Raw genomic sequence first — 16,533 nt, 5'->3', positions numbered from 1 at the left:
ATTGTGCATCATCTTGTTTAAGCCAAGAATACATACATTCACTCTCTCTTTACTATAAATTCAGATGTACAATTCCAAAGTTGACAGGCATTATTATTATTTTGTGCCCATAAACATCCAGGTTTACTTACCTGCCATGATGACTGAGGTTGCCTTCTAGTCCACTTGTAAACAATATCCTTTAGTATAGAGATGCACACTCACACTACCTAGGACAGACAGATTTGTACTCTGACAGAGACAAGTAACAAGGTTTTATAGACTCTGGACAGTAAAGTGTTTCCTTGGCCACCACTGGGTTAAAAAGAGATTGACTTAAATGTTTATGACAGCATGTGTGACCTGTGACTGTGTGTGTGCGTATGAGTGGGAGGAGGCAATTGAGGAACAGTTTAGTTATTTATGGCACTCTTATCAATTTATACAGCCAATCAAACGATAGGACCTTTTGGCCTTTGTAATAAAACGGGCAAGTTAATGATTTTAATTTTTCTCATCATTCCAATAAAAATTTGATAGAAAAGCACTAAACACACACACACGCACGCACACGCACATACAAATTAAAGACTTAAACATAAAACAACAAATAAAGTTATTATTATTTTACTATATCTATTTTAAAACCATTTCAAGTCATTTAAACACTTTTCTGGTGTTAGTATTGTTATTGGGTAGATCAAATATTATCTTACAAAACCTTAAAATAGTGGTAAATGGAGGCTGATATAATATAATAATTAACTTTTCTATCTAAAATGGCTAACTGAAAGCATGTTGATTAGATAAAATATCTAAATAATGCTGGCTCATCAAAACATGGCCAACACATCACATGACTGTTAAATATCCCCAACGATGCCATTTATTACTGTTAAAACCCCATAGCATAAACAAACAGTATACATATGTCCCGTTTCTATTATAGGATTTACTGAACGTTAAGTTGGAGTGATGTGAACGACACTTTCACAGAGCACATTGTCAGCTGTTCAACAATATTAAAATGGCTTACATAAGCTAAGTGCACTGAAAAGCAGACGATAACCTGGACATGAAGACTCACATTAGATGAAAGGTGTTTGGAGATGTCCAATTCATTGGAAGAGAGAAGTAAACAAACTGCCCTCATCCACACAGAGATGTTGCTGCGATACAATGGCGACAATGGTGGAGAGGGGGCAGGGGCAGTACGGCATGAGCGAGTGTGTGTAGATTGAGAGCAAGTCAGCAGGTTTTATTCAGAACACTTTAAAAGCAAAATTGAATCTTAAACTATCTCATCTGAACACTGTATAATGTATATATATATATAAATGGCAGCAATCAGATATGAGAGCATAAATGATAGGCCTATGTTTTTGCAATCATGCTAAAGGTGGTAGGCCATAAACCAAACATATAGATATACACCAATCAGTCATAACATTATGACAAGGGAAGTGAATAACACTGATTATGTCTTGATCACGGCACCTGTTAGTGGGTGGGATGTATTAGGCAGCAAGTGAACATTTTGTCCTCAAAGTTGATGTGTGAGAAGCAGGAAAAATGGGCAAGCGTAAGGATTTGAGCGAGTTTTGAAGGGCCAAATTATGATGGCTAGACGACTGGGTCAGAGCATCTCCAAAACTGCAGCTCTTGTGGGGTGTTCCCGGTCTGCAGTGGTCAGTATCTATCAAACGTGGTCCAAGGAAGGAACAGTGGTGAACCGGCGACAGGGTCATGGGCGGCCGAGGCTCATTGATGCACATGGGGAGCGAAGGCTGGCCCGTGTGGTCCGATCAAACAGACAAACTACTGTAGAAGTTAATGCTGGTTCCGTTAAGCAGTGTTGCAGACCATGTACACCCTTTCATGGAAACGGTGTTCCCTGGTGTCTGTGGCATCTTTCAGCAGATAATGCGCCCTGCCACAAAGCAAAAAGGCTTCAGGTATAGTTTGAGGAGCACGAGTTTGAGATGTTGACTTGGCCTCCAAATTCCCCAGATCTCAATCCAATCGAGCATCTGTGGGATGTGCTGAACAAACAAGTCAGATCCATGGAGGCCTCACCTTGCAACTTACAGGACTTAAAGGATCTGCTGCTGACATCTTGGTGCCAGATACCACAGCACACCTTCAGGGGTCTCGTGGAGTCCATGCCTCGACGGATCAGGGCTGTTTTGGCAGCAAAAGGGAGACCAACACAACGGATCGGTGTATAGATGAGGAAAATGAATTAGGTTCGTTCACAGTAATAAAGATAAACATAAAATATGTTTAAGGGGAGAAACCTTCAATGGAAAACACAAGAACATATGTAAGATAATACATTTTATTCAGAGATTTTAGGGACATTAATATCTTTCCAGAACAGATTCTTTTAAATAAAAATACCCCCCATATCTAACCCCTGATACAAAACAATTTACATTTAAACAAACATGAATGGTTATAAAAATCCTTGTTTATTCTTTTGTCCATATATATATTTCACATCTAGCCTTTGGCAAGAGATCTTCAGGAAACAAAACAAGACAAAGAAAGAATTATTGCACCTCAGCTACAAAGAAACAGCTCTTGTTCCTTGGCTTTTTACAAAAAAGGGGGGGGGGGGGGATGGAAGTGTGGGCTAAAAAGCTTGAGTGGCTCAGGTGATCATGGGTATTTTGTACAGTAAAGCTCAAACTTCCTGCTACACTAAAGCACAGTATATTCTCCTAGCTACCACTTGATTGACCGCTACTGCATCAGAAACAAGTGATGTCGCAGCCTTTCTCTCAGCACAGAGCAGCAATGAACTTCCGGAATGGGGGAATACATGGGCTGCGTCCGAAATCGCGTACTATGTGAGTAGGTTGGATTTGAACGAACTTCGCGACCGTTAAAAAAATATGTTCTATATAGTATGAATGAATGTAGTATGAATGTATTCCGGACGTACTACAACTGCCATTTTGTCATGATCATGTGACCTACCAGCGTCAGTTGCATCCCATCACCTCCATGGGATTTCATGGGATAGTAAAGTGTCCATCGTATGCACACTTCAGAATCTCGCCGGAAGTAGTAGGTCATCTGGGTACTTTTCGCCTACTGTTTTTCGAATACTATGAATTCGGACATACTATTCTGTTGGCATACTGTTTTTCGCATACTATATAGTAGAGAAGTATTCGATTTCGGACGCAGCTATGGAAAAATGGCGCATGAAAATTGAAGAATGTGAAAGTAAAAAGGCATATTTTTCAAGTTGTTCTGGTTGTGGAAATAAAAGTAATAGTCTCTACAGTAAACACCTGTGAACGGAGGACTGGAGTGGATGAGAGAAGAACAAAAAAACCCTCCTTCAATTATGTAAGTCATATGGGAAGGGTAACAGATCATTCCAAAGTTCGGACACACCTGCTCTATCCTCATGTCCTGGATTCTGATTGATGGGCGATCCATTCCAGACTGAGTAGAAACCAGGCTGACAAAGAAATACCATTCTTTCCTTGTTCTTTAGCTTTTGATACATTTCAGTCTGTCCGTCCGTCTGGCTGTGGGTAGGGTCAGAGGTTTAAGGCCAGGGGTGAGAAGTCACACGGAGGAGGCGGAGCTAGGAATGCCATGCAGGGTGGTGCCGCTGGGCGTGCCACTGATGGCATTGAAAATATGCAGCGAATCAGAAAGAGCGCTCTTGGTTCCGCCCTCCACAGTGGAGATCTGACAAAAAGGAAGAGTGCAGGATGAGAAAGAACACTGAAACCTGAAGTGTACTGAATTTTTTTAAATATGATAAATTCATTTCATTATTACCATCCGATCTACAAAGGCCAGCACAAAAGGGAGAGAGAATGAGTGAATATTAAACATAAACCAAACATTCACGATAAACTACTAGTGTATATATTTCTGATTCCTTGTGTTTCCATTGGCATAAAGGCCCCGATATACTTCAAGTTAAATCGAAGAACGAACTGGTGGGATGTCATTTCAAACAAAATCAGGCCAAAGCGAATTTATTTTCGGGAATTCGAAACAGCTTGCCAAAGCGAAATTTCCGAAAAAGTTTGCTCCAGCTGGTAACAAACTACCATTGGTCCATGTAGGCAGGCTCTGAAGCCCCGCCTTCTTTGATTGGGAAATCTTCTCCAGTTAATTTCTTCTGTTCAGTCCATTGAGGTCAGACACGAGTAAAAACATGAATACACTGGGGAGATGCTTTATACCAGAAACTGAAGTTGTAATTCTGATTGAAAGCGACATTGAAACAGTTTTCTTTTCATGATTAATACTGTAAAGCTGCTTGCTTTAAAGGGTTAGTTCACCCAAAAATGAAAATTAGACCATGATTTACTCACCCCCAAGTCATCCTAGGTGTATATGACATTCTTCTTTCAGACGAGTTATATTAAAAATGTCCTGGCTCTACCAAGCATTATAATGGCAGTGAATGTCGTTTTTGAAGTCCATAAAAGTGCATCTATCCATCATATATCTGCTCTACACGGCTCCGGGGGGTTAATAAAGGGCTTCTGAAGCGAAGTGGCGTGTTTGTGTAAGAAAAATATCCATATTTAAACTTTATAGACTAAAATAACTAACTTCCGGCAGTCAGTGGTATGGGAGTCGAAAAGAGTTGTCCCTCGAACCCTTGACGCATGGGTACTGACGAACGCAGAAGCACAGAGGATAGAGCAAAACAAAACACCAGTCATGAATTAGAAGTCTAAAACGAGAATTTTAAAAGAGAAATGGTGGAGGATTTCGATATAAGAAAAGTAGACATGTGCCGGTATACGGTAATATGATATATCACAATAATGAATATGCACGATATTGTTGTCGTGGGCACTTCAAAATACAGTGAATAATTATTTATTACGAATTATTCCGATTTTTAAGAATACTTTACCCATCAACAACACTGATGTAAACAGACCCAACGTGCATGAGCAGTGAATGGTGGAACGAGTGAAGGAGACGCACATTCACTCTCTGACAGCAGAGGGCGCTGATGGAACAGCAGAAATGCAGCCGTTTCCCCAGTAATCCTCGTAAACAAAACACTCATTCAAATTTATGTATTCGCTATGGTGTTCATCACAACCAAATACTTAATATTTAAAAATGTAAGACTATTCATTTTCAAACTTAAACATTTTATATTTTAATCTGGATTAAATTACATGCCCTAGATATTGTTTGAATACGTTCTGATTCTTTGTTGTTCGGTCACACTTTACAATAAGGCTTTAACATTAGTTCATTCATTAACAAACTGACAATGACAAATACTTCTAAAGCATTTATTAATCTTTGTTAAATGTAAATTACATAATTTAATAACACATTAAAATCAAAAGTTGTAACTATTATTTAATGGACCTGAGCTAACACTAACTAACAGTTGCTTTTTTTTTTTTTAACTAACATTATCAGAGAATAATAACTTCTGTAAAAATGTAGCTATTCGCTCTTTGTTAATGCATTAACTAGTGAGACCTTATTGTAAAGTGTTACCTATTGTTCTTTATAATTCTTTTGCACTTTAATCTGTTTTAAATATTTGTTTACTTTATACATTTTTTGTGTCTTGCTTTATTGTATTTAAATGTTTGGTTCTTTTTGTTATAAGAAAGTAATTAAACCTGTTATAGTTTGAAACACTGTTTTTGCAACTTATTTCAATATTGTGATAATACCATATACCGTGATAAAAGCTTCAGCAATTAATCGCAACATGAAAATTTGATACCGGCACATGCCTAAAGAGAAGAGGGGCTTGAGTTTGTTGCCCAGTCCTATCCACGAGAGGTGTCAAAGCTTGCGATGCTTCTATACATCGCGTCAGGGGTTACTCTTTTGCCGTAAGTCGACTTGCATTCCACTGACTGCCGGCAGTTAGTTATTTTAGTCTATAAAGTTTTAAATATGGATATTTTTCTTACACAATCGCGCCACTTCGCTTCAGAAGGCATTTATTAACCCCCCGGAGCCGTGTGGAGCAGTTATATGATGGATAGATGCACTTTTATGGATTTCAAAAACGACACAGCCATCCACTGCCATTATAATGCTTTGAAGAGCCAGGACATTTTTAATATAACTCCAATTTTATTCGTCTGAAAGAAGAATGTCATATACACCTAGGATGACTTAAGGATGAGTAAATCATGGTCTAATTTTCATTTTTGGGTGAATTAACCCTTTAAAGCAACCTATTGTATAAGTGCTTTAAATGAACGTGACGCGACTGGAGTGCCGAATTTCAGAGCTCAACATCGCTATAAGCTATGAACTCTCCCGTGAGTATATCGAGGCCATTAGGGAACCAAGATTTGTATGTGTGTGTATGGTTACCTGTTCGTGCATGATGTGTGAAAGCTCTCTGGCCAGGTCTTTGTAACTGGCTTTCATCTCATCATGATATTCCTGTTGGTCCTCCTTGATCAGCCTTTCATTTACAGCTAAAGCCTGTCCACATGCCTCAACAAACTGCCTGCATACACAAACACCACATAAACACATATAATAAGAAAGCAGGCATATGTGTGGAGATCTTGTAAGGCTTTTCAAATGGTGGTTATATACCTGAAGACCTCTTTAAGCTGTTTGACTTTGTTATCTGGGTATTTTTTGGCGCAGGCGTCATCAAGGAAAGCTCTGGCATACGCAAGTGGCCCAGCATTGACCTGAAGAGAAAGTATTTAGAGAAATAATATAACCGAAAAATGGAACGTCAATGCAAAAGGAAGAAAGTCTCTACAAGGAAGGAAGGAACTAATTCATGTCTTAACTAAATTCTAAACATGCCAAACTTGGGATGAAAGTGTGTGCGAATCAACGCAATTGCTTTGTGTCGATACCAAGTGAGGTGCCTTGTTGTCTGACAGAGATTTTATTTTTAGACGTTACAAGTTGCTGTATTATTAGTCCATAGTAGGCATTCCTACTGCTGAATGGTCCTTCATTTTTAGTGGGCTATACAACTAGCTATAAATGTAGTTTTTATTTTTTTTACAGTTATACATTACCATTAAAAAGATTGGGGTCTATACTTTTTTTTGTTGTTGAAAAATTATGTTCTCTTACGTCCACCAAGGCTGCATTTATGCAGTTAAAAACAGTAATAATGTGAAATATTATTACAATTCATGGAATTGGAGCTCTAGAAACATTTCTTATTATCGTTGAAAACCGTTGTGTTGTATTTTTGTGAAATCCGTGATACATTTTTTTGCAGGTTCAAGTCAATGTTTAAAGTCAATGTTGATCCATTTAATGTGTCCTTGATTAATAAAATGTAATAAAAATCAGACCCCAGCAGTGTATTTTTTACAGTAGCCACAGACAATCCAATCAATAACAGGATGTTTTGGCAGTAAAAATAATCACTGGATCAGTTTTCATTATGAGGCATTTGAATATAAATTCTCTAAATTGTAATTGAAAAGTAATTGATTTTATACATGCAGAGCACGTAATGGTAAACATGTTAGCATGTTGCTTTGCTAACAACAGCATAAAAACATTGCACACACAAATATGGGGTAAAATAGTGCATTTTTTAATTAAATTAAAATATTTAATATTTATACTTTTCAGTACTAAACAAAGTATATTTATAAATAACATTTCTCACGTCTCTGTAGCTTGACGTCTTGGATAAAAAATTGTATCAAGCTAATTGCAGTGCATTCTGGGATCTATCAGCAAAGGATCCATGCAATGCTCCCTGACCAGTGTTAGTTTGAGTATTATTGTCACATTCTGTTGTTGTTTCAGTTTCATTTTTAAGTACTTTTAGTTTGTCCTCATTATTTGTCCTTTGTTGTTATGGTTACTAAGTATGTTTTCATTTGCTGTTCACGCCCTGTCTTAATTACCGTAATGATTCTGAACTGTAAAAACCCTTCACGTGCTTGTAGACAACATGTAAACTTGACCACTGCAGATTTTAGGTGTGTTTGGAAAAAAAAAAAATCGACTGCACATGCCACGCACACTAATATTTAAGCTTAAAGGGATAGTTCACCCAAAAATGAAAATTAGCCCATAATTTAGTGTTAATATTACAAAAGTCCAGGCTAATCCAAGCATTAGAATTTGATTCATAGTTGCTCTGTTTTTGAAGTCCATAAAAAGTGCATCTGTCCGTCAAATAACGTGTTAATAAAGGCCTTCTGAAGCGAATCGACGCGTTTGTGTAAGAAAAATATTAATATTTAAAACTTTATCAAGTAAACTTTCGACCGACCGCCTGCCGTGGAAAAGTGTTGAATGTTGAAAGTGAAACTCAAGATGCGTACGTGACGTCATGATGAGCGTACCTGTTCGCGTTAGTCTTTCGATCGGCAGGGGAACTTTCAACAATTTTTTCATAAATTGAACAGGGAAGGCGGTCGGTCGAAAGTTTACTTGATAAAGTTTTAAATACGGATATTTTCCTACACAAACGCATCGATTCGCTTCAGAAGGCCTTTATTAACACCCTAGAGCCGCGTGGAGCATGTTATTTGATGGGCAGATGCACTTTTTATGGACTTCAAAAACAGAGCAACTATGATTCTAATGCTTGGATTAGCCTGGACTTTTGTAATATAACTCAGATTTTATTCGTCTGAAAGAAGAATGTCATATACACCTAGGATGTAAGGAATTATGGGCTAATTTTCATTTTTGGGTGAACTATCCCTTTAAGTTTTTCACCTAATATTTATTTTTAATTTTATTTAAGCTTCCTTTCAATGAACAAGAACAATTTTTAATAGTGCCTGATGAAAACAAAGAGATAAATTTAATGTTGATTATGTTGCTTTTTGAAACAGACCTATGAGGGTACAATTGTGTCTCACACACCTGTACACTAATGCTTCCCTGAAGCTTGAGTTGCAGGCGGATCATGTCCACCTCACTGGTTGCGCAGAGGGCTCTGAGTTCAGCCACCTTCCCGCTCATCTCATCTATGGCGACCTCGATGGGGCTCAGGTCTGTGTGGTGTTGATACATCACTGCTATGCGCTTTTTCACATACGGGAAACAGTGTGTCGCTGAAACAGAGAGATTGGAGAAGAAAGTGTGAATAAACATAAAATGGATGCAATGGTACGTTCAGAGGGGCTAGAAGAACAAACACATTAAGGGCTCAGCTGAAATCTACTCATGTTTGTGCAGTAATCAGGGTTTATGTTTCCTGTGGATGGCAGACCTGTGAAAAGTGTTTTATTTAGAACACACTCTCAAAGAAGGTCATTCTGCCTCAATGGCCAGATCTGATCTGAAAATGTATGAGAGGATGAAGATCAGGGTTAAACTTCCTCGTTGCTTTTCCATCACTGAACAACACTAAACTTGAGATCAAGACTTTGATTAATTGTTTTCGAACACAACCGCTCAAGATACAGAGTACAGTGTTAATACAGGAAGTACAGACCAAAATATAATAATTGAAGATTGTTGTTCCTGGAGTAGCTGGTTAAATAAAAGAGGCCAAGGACATACTGTATAATCATTAAGTCATGTTTCCCTGTCTACAGGTGCACTTATATAAACATAATAAAATCAATGGTTTGTGGATATTATGGATGTACACTATCATTCAAAACTTTGGGGTCACAGAGTTTGTTTGTTTGTTCGTTTGAAATAGAAATTGATACCTTTTTCAGCAAGGAAACATTGATTTGATCAAAAATGACACTAAAGAGATTTGTGTTACAAAAGGTTTCTATTTCAAATAAATGCTTTTCATCAATGAACACAATTGCGGTTTGCACATTAAATAATGCAGCACAAGAATTTTCAACTGTGATAATAAATAAGAAACGTTTCGTGAACATCAAATCAGCATAATAGAATGATTTCTGAAGAATCATTTGATACTGAAGACTGGAGTAATGATGCTAAAAATTGAGCTGTCATCACAGGAATAAATTGCATTTATAGATAAATTAAAATAGAAAACAGCTATTTTAAATTGTAATAATATTTCTAATTTTACTGTTTTTAATGTAGCCTTTTTGAACATAAGAATATTATTTTAAAAACATAAAAATCCTAATGACCCAAAACCTTTTCAACGGTAGTATAAATAATTATAGAATTATAGACTGCCAGTTGTGGGCAGTCCTCTGACATGTGGTTGCAAATCATATAATATTTTTTTAAATAATGAATGAATACATATTGTGGCTCAAAGTGTTTTCAAAGCAGGAAAAAAACAAGAAATGTAAGCTAATTCTAAAAGTAAAAGTTTCTAACTTTAAAGCAATAATGAAACCGTTTTTTATTTTTTATTTTAATCTGAGCTTGACTGCTTAATAAATCATAAAACCCAATTTTTCACCATTGGGTCAAACATTTCTTTTTGTGAAACCATGCCTTATTTTGCTGATCTGGGTCGGCTGGGACAATTGCAGATGTTTTTCCACTTTAGTGCTACAAAATCAAGATTAGAATGTATTTTACCTCAGTGTCACAAGTGTAGGTGACGGCGTAATACTGTTAGTAAACATTGGAGCAAGCACACTATGGGGATGATCACATCATACAGAAAGGTAAAAGTTTAAAATATTATTATTTTATATAATATTATATTAAAATGAAAAGATAATGAGTTGGCTAGCGTAACATACCTGGCTAATGAAAACGGCATGTACTGTAGAAAAATCCTGTATATTTTTGATGAAATCCGAGCGCTCTCTGGTCCCTCCATAGACAGCAATATAATTAACACTTTCAAGGTCCAGAAAGGTAGGAAAGACATTGTTAAAATATTCCATGTGATTCCATTGGTTCAACCTTAATTTTACGAAGTGACGAGATTCGAGAATACTTTTTGTGCGCAAAAAACAAACAAAAATAACGAATTTATTCAACAATTTCTTCTCCAACACAGTTTACATTGGCCAGCTCCTGCGTCAGCATCACACACATATGCGTCAGCATCACACACATATGTTCACGTGAACAACATTGGCCAATGGTAAGCCGCCGTGCTGGCGTAGCTCTGATGTAACTCGAAGCTCTGGACTGTATTTACTACATCAAAAGCGTAGGACACTGACGTGAAGAAATTGTTGAATAAAGTCGTTATTTTTGTTTTTTTGCACACAAAAACTATTCTCGTCATTTCAAAAAATGAAGGTTGAATCACTGAAGTCACATGGACTACTAAGTACATTGAGTACTTAAGTTATAAGCTACTTAATAAGCTATTAAGTACACTGTTAAGTACATTGCTGTCTATGGAGGGGTCAGAGAGCTCTCCGATTTCATCAAAAAATATCTTAATTTGTGTTCCGAAGATGAACGAAGGTCTTTGGAAAGGTCTCTCGGATTTGGAAAGACATGAGGGTGAGTAATTCATGACAGAATTTTCATTTTTGGGTCAACTAACTCTTTAAATGGAAGTTGACAATATGGAAGTATAAAACCTCATCTCTTCACTCTTCCTGCATGTTACATGAGCACTTTTTTTGTGGGGTCAGTCAGTGGTGTGGATCACTCACAGGTGAGCACCGTCCTGCGTTTACACTGTTCATCGACGCCGCCGTGCCTCTTGCCTGACTCTGTGAATGGCGTCTCGAACACAAAGCGGCGAATGTTGTGGCTCCTCTCAAAGTCAGTCTTCCTCTCTTCCAACTCCTTTTCCTCTAGATACGGCATCACATGCGTCACTTGGATGTACGCAAACTTTGCCTCCAGATCTTTAGGGTTCACCTGAGACAGATGAGGAGATTAGGGTGGGAGGAGACCAGTAAAATGCTGATAAAACATAAATAAACAGAAAACGTTCATGTAAGTTCATTGGGGTTAAGGTGTGACTGGAAACTTTGGATATCAGGAGGTCTGTTGTCTAAACTTATGGTGTAATGCACTTCTTGTGTGTGTGTGTGTGTGTGTGTGTGTGTGTGTGTGTGTGTGTGTGTGTGTGTGTGTGTGTGTGTGTGTGTGTGTGTGTGTGTGTGTGTGTGTGTGTGTGTGTGTGTGTGTGTGTGTTTGTGTATACTGTAAAAATGATTATTGGATCAAGTAAATAATCTTAATAGCTTTTCTATTTTACTACATACTGTATAATATATACTCAAAGTCAAACCAAAAAGCATAGCAGGCGAGCTGGATTCATTTTTAATGCAAATAGGCCTAAACCGAAAAATGGTTTTGTGGATGATGCCTATTTCCAAACATGCAATGGGCCATAAACACTTAATAATATGCTTACATTGTTTGACAGTTTAATTTACATTGAAATTAATCTAACTATTGTCTTGTAATGTCAAGAAAAGTGTGTTCCTTTCTTGTTCCTAATACATTTAATGAATTTGATTGTTGTTGTTGTTGTTGTTGTTATTATTCATGTGCGAAGATTGTCCGATGAGTGTTCATGTGATGAGTGCTCATCACATCATGTGATGGTATTGTCAACAAGCACTTTGCTATCCATGACATAAGTATTTGTCATAAAAATGTATATTAGATTAGGGGTTTTCAAATATTTTACATTTTTAAAGAGCTTTTCTGCAAAGTTTGAAAACCCCTACCTTAGCTAAAACATGGAAACATGTTGCCTTCATTTCAAGTGATACTCAACCCAAATTAAATGTGGTTCCAAACTTATATGAATTACTTTCTTCTGTGTAACACAAAAGAAGATATTTTGAAGAATGTTGGAAACCAAACAACATTGGAGCTCGGTGACTTTTCTCAAAATATCTTCTTTCAGGTTCCACAGAAGAAAGTCATACAGTTTTGCAGAATCTGTGTATGTATGTTCAGATTATACACAGTTGCCTGAGCGTTCACCTATTAACAGAATGCTGATAAAATATGAGTGTGCATGTGCTCACCCTGCCGGAGTCCTGGATCATTTTGACATTTTCTTGGCCAAATTTGTCTGAGTAAAGTTTGAGGAGACGCTGGGAAATCTCTGAGAGAGGAGTGAATTTTGGTTCTTTATAGATATATTCCTTTCCATCCTCATCTTCAAAGAAACCCTGAAACACACACAACATGCACTGTTGGTGTTATTAATGTACAGTCAACAAAAGCTGGTTTCAATCCCATAATCAACAAACCTCTACATCACAAGTGGAAATGAAAAGTTATGACTGATGGCGACACACTTTGACATTTAATTGTCATAGACGTATTCGGGATTTCAAAGCAATCCTGATAACACACCATGGCAGAGATCAGATTATGAATATCTTTCCTCTTGCACTTTATAGAATTCATGTTATCTTTAAATAGTCAGTGCTATCTTTTATTCTCTGTAGTCTGACATAGACACTTTTAAGACATCAGCACTTGCGCAAAGCTTTCACTGTGTTTTTGTTGAAACAGCTCAAGCCATAAAATCGCATGGCTTCTGTTAGGTTAATGGGCATAGCGTATAGCGAAAGAGCTCCCTAAGTGTTGCCTAGCTCATTTTTATGATCCGAAACCATTTAAAAATGGCTTCCATAGTAAACAATGAGTCAGAGTGCTGCCTGGCTCAACCCGGAATGAAGAAAAGACAGGATGTACAGATGAGAGAATTTGTTTTGCGTTTAAAGATTGATGAAGGACACTAGCAGCACACAGAAAAGGCCCTTCTCCTCTTTTAAACCAAAGCATTATGCAAGCAGACAAACAAGCAATAGTTAAGTGAGACTGTTATGGTCAAAGCAAAACCTTGCCTGACAATGAGTAAGACAGCACACACACACACACAGTTCACAACAACACTTACCGCAGCCTTAGGAAAGAAAAAAAGAGCAGAAAAGATTGATTAACTGAGACACAATGACTTAGACATGCTTTAAACAAGACTCAAGCTATCATGCAGGGTATATTATCATGCATACAGGAATGCCTTATTTTTAGTCACATCATACATTTTTATAACAGAATTTTCTTCCTGAAGTCCAATCATAATGTGTATAAAGTTTTTTTTTCCTAAAACAGTCATAATTTAGTTTTATGTGACCATTTTCCACCTTCTCTACTTCTCTAAAAAACCTTTCTGATAGTTTCTAATAACCACGTAAACATTGATCACATAAAAAATAATATAATGATCATATAATATTTGGCATTCAATTTCAATAGATTGTCCTTATTTGTGGACTGGGGAGGAAGTTGAGAGCCATAAAAGTCATAGTATGTTTTCATAGTACACAATTTTTTTTATTTGATCAAAAAACAAAACAAAAATCAACGACAATTTGGTACTCTGACATGTGATCCACACTCTAAAAAAAAAGGCTCGTAATCATAGGGGAACCTTTTTTAGTGCTATATAGCACCAATTTTGGTGCTTCAGTGGTTCTTCAGCGGTTCTTCAGAGGTGCTATATAGCACCTTAGTCAAAGAACCGGTGAAGAACCTCTGAAGAACCGCTGAAGAACCTCTGAAGAACCGCTGAAGAACCACTGAAGCACCAAAATTGGTGCTATATAGCACTAAAAAAGGTTCCCCTATGATTACGAGCCAAGAACCATTTTTGGTGCAATATAGAACCTTTTTTTTTTTAGAGTGATTTAAAATAAAATGCAGCTATATTTTTCCTATTGTGCAGCTCAATCCTCAATCAATCTATCTGTTAGCTGGACTGGTAAAAAACTTAGTATTGCCTTACCTGGCCGAAAAATGCCACTCTGAAAAAGGTGCCAAGTAGCCTCTTCCCAGAATGCATCACTTCCATCACTTTAGTGTATGACCGATGTAAAGTGTCATACAGGTGGGCCAGTTTCTACACAACAGCACAAAGCTACATTCATACCGTCTTCATTTGAGTATATACTACATTTCTGGTAAATGTTACATTTGAATTCCCAATAATACATAAACAGTGTGTGTGCACCTCAAAGTCTCTGCGTTGTTCGTAAATTGGAATGATGAGTTTGTAGATATCTGAAATAAGTTCGTAACGCTCAGCTTTCCATAAACCATCAGCACAAGCTTCCAGCAACTCCATCAGCACCTCCTGCAGTTAGACATGCATATATAATTATATACTTTCACAAACTAATGTGTAATACTGTATCTCAACATCAATGTACTTACTGTACATGATGCCTCCAAATGCAACACTCTCAGAAAAAAGACAAAAGCTGTCACTGGGGTGGTACCCTTTAAAAATGTACTAATATGTACCTTTAAGATACTTTTATGTACCTTTTAGGGGTAAATTAGGTACAAAGGTATACCTTTTGAAAGGGTACTGCCCCAGTGGCAGCTTTTGTACCTTTTTTTTCCTCAGAGTGAACAAACTTATTTTCTCACAACAAATTGTGCTACAGATATAACTGCTGTTCTAAGTACTTTACCAACAACTAATCTGTCATTTAATGTTATCCAAGTGTCCTGCTAAAGGGCACATGTGGGGTTTGAATCAACCCAGACCTTTAACCACTATTTCACACTACTCCATATGGGAACTTAACTGATTTCTAGTTACAGTGGGCTTTTGTTTAAGAAGCCTGATTCAGTGTTAACAACAGGCGAGGGCCTTTCTCTAGTTTTTTGCCATTTACTTCACTCCAACAAGTCTTTTACGCCTTTTTATAACAAGTGTACAGTTGTGGTCAGAATTATTGGCACCCCTCGTAAATATGATCAAAGATGGCTGACCAAAACATGTTGGCCACAATTATTGGCACCCCTAGAATTTTTATGAGTAAAATATCTCTGAAGTATATTTCATTAAATATTTACCCATTTTATCACAACAAGGTGACTGGGAACATGAAATTGTCTAGTTACGTTTTCTTGTAATGGGCAGCAAAAGATTGTTGAGCTTCACAAAATAGAAAGTGGCTGCAAGAAAATAGCTAAAGCATTGGAAATTCCCATTTCCCAAAAAATCCTCCTCATTCACCCAAAAACTAAATCCATTATATTCAGTTGTCAGACAGGACAGAAACTTCAAAAGGGACCGGATTCCATGGTCAGATGAAACAACAAAAAAAGAGCTTTTTGGCAGCAAACCCACCAGATGTGTTTGGTGTTAACAGGGATAAAAAGTAACTCATGCCCACGGTTAAAAATACAGCTGGATCTTTAATGTTGTGTGCCTATTTTTTGCTGGAGGTCCTGGACTTCTTGTTCAGATACATGGTATCATGGATTCTAGCAAATACCAACAGATATAAAATCCAAACCTGATGGCCTCTGCTAGAAATCTTATAATGGGCCGTGGTCAGATCTTCCATCAGGACAATGATCCAAAACAAACATCATAATCAACACACAAATGTGTCACTGAGCACAAAATGAAGCTTCTGCCATGACCATGAAAAGAAAATGAGTGGCTTGAAGAGAAGCAGCCCCAACATGGATCTGGGAATCTGAAAGATCTGGAGAGATTCTGTATGGAGGAATGATCTCTGATATCTTGTCAGGTGCTCCCCAAACTCATCAGGCATTAAAGGAGAAAACTAAGAGCTGTTATCTTGGCAAAAGGAGGTTGCAAAAGTATTAAAAAGGTGCTAATAATTATGGTCAACATGTTTTGGAGAAAAAACATTTATTTCATAATGTGATTTTCCCCCCACTTTCAATTCTTTTACTTCAATGCAAGGT

General features: G+C 37.3%; 1 protein-coding gene across 1 annotated transcript in view; it reads right to left on the bottom strand.

Moving 5' to 3' along the window:
* Positions 1-2,302: 2,302 nt before the first annotated feature.
* Positions 2,303-16,533, bottom strand: part of dock9b (dedicator of cytokinesis 9b) — a 94,717-nt gene continuing 80,486 nt past the window's right edge. Inside the window, exons 14-21 of the mRNA XM_079840031.1 lie at positions 14,813-14,935; positions 14,588-14,701; positions 12,816-12,962; positions 11,478-11,688; positions 8,830-9,020; positions 6,562-6,662; positions 6,331-6,469; positions 2,303-3,690 (exon numbers count right to left, since the gene is read on the bottom strand). Of these exons, the coding sequence (XP_079696157.1) occupies positions 3,565-3,690; positions 6,331-6,469; positions 6,562-6,662; positions 8,830-9,020; positions 11,478-11,688; positions 12,816-12,962; positions 14,588-14,701; positions 14,813-14,935 (1,152 nt within the window). The 3' untranslated portion in view covers positions 2,303-3,564. The remainder of the gene's footprint in view (positions 3,691-6,330; positions 6,470-6,561; positions 6,663-8,829; positions 9,021-11,477; positions 11,689-12,815; positions 12,963-14,587; positions 14,702-14,812; positions 14,936-16,533) is intronic.

This window comes from Gobio gobio (genome assembly GCF_949357685.1).
Source record: "Gobio gobio genome assembly, chromosome: 17".
Lineage (NCBI taxonomy): Eukaryota > Metazoa > Chordata > Actinopteri > Cypriniformes > Gobionidae > Gobio > Gobio gobio.
Note: the sequence above shows the minus strand (reverse complement) of the source record. Positions and strands in the feature narration are given on the sequence as shown.